This window comes from Nothoprocta perdicaria, unplaced genomic scaffold (assembly GCF_003342845.1).
Source record: "Nothoprocta perdicaria isolate Ctin4 unplaced genomic scaffold, notPer1 scaffold_68, whole genome shotgun sequence".
NCBI lineage: Eukaryota > Metazoa > Chordata > Aves > Tinamiformes > Tinamidae > Nothoprocta > Nothoprocta perdicaria.
Genome location: NW_020455954.1, coordinates 951,778 through 956,279, shown reverse-complemented (window position 1 = coordinate 956,279; position 4,502 = coordinate 951,778). Strand labels below are relative to the sequence as shown.

Here is a 4,502-nt window from a genome sequence, read left to right as displayed (position 1 = left end):
AAAGTGTCTGACTATAGGAAAAAGCACCATCTTTTAAGTCCTGGAATTAAGAAATGCCAGTAAGTACTTCCAGCCTTCAGGAGTCTGTAAACTGACACCACGAGTAACTTTGAAAACTCCAGTTGAAATGGAAAATGACATATTTTCAGTGTAATTTAGCAGCTAGAATTCGTGAGGACAGTTCTGCGTTGGTAAATACCCCTAGGCACCTTTTGCAGTCATCCCACACCMGACTCCCTGACTTTCACGTGCAGCTGGCTCTTTCCATGAGGTGATCTAATGAAATCCACAGAGCTGCTGCTAGGAAATGCCAGGGGCCTGAGCCACCTACTCTTAATGGTGCCAGAACAGGCGGTGGTGAAAGTGCTTTGTAGGCTGCAGCTTTAAGAAATTTAAGATTAAAAGAGAACCCAAAGAGAACTCGGAAGGCTACTGCCTTTCCAGTGTGACTTTATTTAAAGGAACCTGCTAATTTAGGGGATGAATCATCCCGAGCTGTAGCTTTTGCTGTTGCTGCACGCAATGCGTGCTACCCAACGGTAACCCCGCACAGGGTTATTTACTTGTGGCTACATCAACAATACCACGTTTATCCTTGACGTGATTAACCGAGGGTAGTTCCACAGGGTCTTCGTGCTGCTCGGTACAACACAGCAATGGGAAGGCGGCGGGCAAAGGCCTGGCGGAATTATGGAGTTGGGCCATGGCAGCGCCCTGGCACTTCCCGCCCTTTTCGCCCTGACGGGCGGGGGGGCGCCCGAGGGGCCCGGGTCTCCCGTGAGGAAAACAGYGTTTCCCTCCCGTGCTGGGAATGAAAAAGTACGCGCAGATAAAGCTTTTTTTTAATTATTATTATTACTATTATTATTTTATTTTTCCCAGAGGAAATAATAATAATAAAATCATTTTCGTGTGAGGAACGGGGTGGGGGGGGAGGGCGCTTTTTAAGATGGTTACGCGCTCTCGCTCCGTACGGGCAGCTGCCCGAGAGCGGGCAGCTCTCGGCTCCCAAGCCGCCGCATCCCGGTTCCCGCGGGGCGGGGTGCGTAGGAACCATGCTCGGGTGGAACCTTGCTCTCGTGGCGGCCGTTTCCCCGCCGACGCGGGAGGGTTCGGGCGGGGGACGCGCTGCCGGTAACGGTCGCGTGGTGCCGGGGGAAGCGGCGATGGCGGTGGGGGGGGGGGGGGGGTGCGGCCTGGTCCGGTCCCGGCAACGTGTCGTGTCGTGTCGTGTCGTCCCCGTGCTACCCCGGGACTCCTGCCCCCCTTTCCCGGCCCGGTAGCGCTCCCGCGGGCGCCCGCGGTGCCGCTTGAGGTGCCGTTAACGGCTGGTGCAGCTTGGGCAGCGTGGCTGTTAACGAGGCCTTGGACTGCTTAAAGAACATATATGTCCTTGAACAGGAAGGGTCTACTTAAGTAGATGGCCAAGTGAAGCCTTCCAGTGTTTCCAGCCCAGACCTGCTTCCAGTTCAGTGTTTTTGGGCATATCTGGATTTTGGTGGGATCTGATCTCCAGGCTGCTGTGAGGGAAGGTTGTTTAAAAGTAAATGTGCCAACTTTTGGTTATAATATATTAGTCCATTATATTACCTTAAGGAAGCTGCTGCTCAGTGCTAGTGCGTGGGTCCACTGGTGGGTGTGCTCATGGARAGTAGCGTTTATTGCATCCCATTAGAAAATGTTCAAAACTGTTTACAGTTAATACCTGGAGCAGCCCTAGGTGTGGGGAAACCTTAAGTTGGCCATTGGCATCCGTTCAGCAATTACAACATGTGATCGTTGCTCCACTTGCTCTCACAGCTTTGGCTTCCTAGACCTAGAGGACTTCAAGTGTTACTGAGATAATAATGTCTAAAGCATTGAGCCTACCTAGTGGTGAGGTGCTTAGTCTTTCTTATTGATGATGCCGTAGCCAAATTCTCTTGCCAAGATGCAGTACTTTGAATGTTTTAGATTTAAAATGGCTTGAGAAAGTTGCTGGGGGCAGGCAGACCTTCAACAATTCGCTTCTTACACTTGGAGCTTGTTCTAGCAGAAGGGTATTTTGGACCTTGTCCCAGTGAAGGAGCTTCTTGCAAGGAGGGGGAGATTTATATCAGGTCACTAATCTGCCGTAGAAGCAGAGCGGAGATGAGATAAAACCAATAAAAGATCTTTACATCGTGGATTTCAGGATGGTGAGATGAAAATCTAAGAGTAACTGGTTAAATTCTATTAAATTCTGAAATGAGTGAGGTCTGATTTTTGATGATTTAAGTACCACCTTTCTATTTTTAGGTATTAAATACATAAATATTTTTTCAATGTGAAGCCCTAGCCATTTGGTTTGGTGGACTTAATAAAGTAAAAGACACAACTGTAATGTTGATAGGAACTGTGAAAATGCAGAATAACTCCAGAGAGTCTTAATTCTAGATATACAGTGGATGCCTGAGTATTTCTTAATTTTAACCATGCTTTTTTTTTATTTTTTTAGTGAATACTTCAACTTGTTCTGCCCTGTAAGTGTGTCTAGAATTTTGAGGACCTGAGATAAATTATGAATTTTCCTTTGTGTTTTGAAGAGAGCTGATTATTCTGATCCTCGGTCAAGCATAAGGAATAAGCCTACAAGATGATGAATGATAATAATTTACAAGATTTTGCAGGAGGAAAATCTTAACCTTTTGTCCTTTTTTTAGTGAGCTTTTTTTAGCAAGCTAGCTATACTACAGAAACAAGACTTGTTAATTGGCTTTATAGTTTAGTTAATTGCTTTCTACATAAACAGTAAATCAGCTTATTTTTATGGAGATAAGTGGGATTTTTTAAAAAATTTTTTGCTCGTGTCATGTCACCAGTGTTAAGAGCCTTTGAATTTTTAATAMAATTTATTGTAGTATAAACAGAGTAGTAGTTTTAGGCAGAACAGAGTTGTTCCTCAGAACACAAAATGCTCTAAAATCTGTTTGGGTAGGAACTGTTCTAAAAGCAACAGATATCTCTTAGTCTGGTTTAGAATCATGTGCAGAATTGGTGCACAAACAAAACATTTCATCTTTAATGAAATGTTAAATGTAACCTATGTCAGTGTGTTTCGGGGGAAGAAGAAATATTTTTTCAAGGATGTGGCTGTTTTTGATCTCTTTAACAATAAGCAAGAGAGAGTCAGCAGTAGTCACACAAACATCCTGATACAGCAGGGTCTTGTAGTACTCTTCAACAAAACTTTGTGAAACTTTGTGAGATTTCTGTGACTTTTTTTTTCAGTGTATAATCCTTTTTACGTTTTGTTCTTTTTTCGGTGTGTACTGTCTGAAAAATGCAGCTTTCTGCTTCATATATCAGAATCTGCTGAAAGTGAGAAAGAGGAATGAATTCATGGCTTTCTTTCATTTCAGTTTTGGAGATGTACAGGGCTAGCTGTAAACTGTAATGCTGTAGAAATGTTACGGAAGTCAGATTAAAAATACAAGCTCCAAAATGTTATATAGACAATTCTGCATTCTGGGACACAGATCTCAATTAAAGTAGGTGTCATTTCAATGCAAAGGGCCATGTAGACGATAAATATTTTTTTTATTTAAAATAATGGCTGATTAACCATCTTTTATATTTATATGGGCCAGTGAAATAGCTAGCAAGCTAGCAGAGGGTTCTCAGCAGCTTCATGCCTGCAGAAGTCTGTTTTCCACAAGCTTGGTTGAACCAAGTGATTATTCATCTCTGTAGGTTCCGCGTTCTTCGAGTAAAAATGCTCAGTAGGAGTTTTTCTATGAGAACATAGACATTAATCTTTAGCGGATGTAATGGTTTTCTGATAATGGCATATTTACCTGCTGTAAACAATTAAAAAAAAATTAACCAAAATTAATTACCATTTTGTGGGGAGTATGGTACATTTTGGCTTGAATTCAGACAGGAATGTTTTTCAGGTGTGTGTGAATAGCCATATCTCCACTAACTTGAGAATGGCATTCGACTGAACTAAGTGACTGTGCTTGTTCACTTGCTGTCTGTTTATGTTTAACGTATTTAAGGTACAAATTCTTGTTTTTAAAATATTCATTAAGGTAAATTTGCAAATGCTGACAACAATAAATATCTCTAATTTTGACCTTTGTTAAGATAGGTGAATTAAGAATTATTGACCATCTTTATTTTGCTTAGGGCTCAGAGATGGATTCATCAGAAAGTTCACCAGTTAGAAGTGAACAAAARTCCAGGTAACTATTGTTGTGAAGATTATTTTTTAAAACTGTTTGTAAACGGAAGTATGAAAAAATAATTAGAATCCAGTATTGAAAATTAGATTTGAGAGTGGCATCATGCTTGAAAACTTGGAAGAGTCCCCTGAAGCTAGTGTCTCTGGTGACCATGTGCTTCATACTCAGTTGAACTGTTTGTGAGGAATAAATAATATGCTTGCCCAGAGAAAACAACTTGCGCTCAGTGTAGCAGGGAGACATAGGGGATTTTTTTGTAGGTTTTAACAAATGTATTTCATAGAATCATAGAATGCC

The 4,502-nt window shown here is 42.0% G+C and overlaps 1 protein-coding gene across 1 annotated transcript in view; it reads left to right on the top strand.

The window, feature by feature from the left end:
* Positions 1-2,127: 2,127 nt before the first annotated feature.
* The window catches only part of FAM118A (family with sequence similarity 118 member A), a 10,373-nt gene continuing 7,998 nt past the window's right edge, over positions 2,128-4,502 (top strand). The window contains 2 exon segments of the mRNA XM_026050327.1: positions 2,128-2,177; positions 4,150-4,205. Coding sequence (XP_025906112.1) covers positions 2,175-2,177; positions 4,150-4,205 — 59 coding nt within the window. The 5' untranslated portion in view covers positions 2,128-2,174.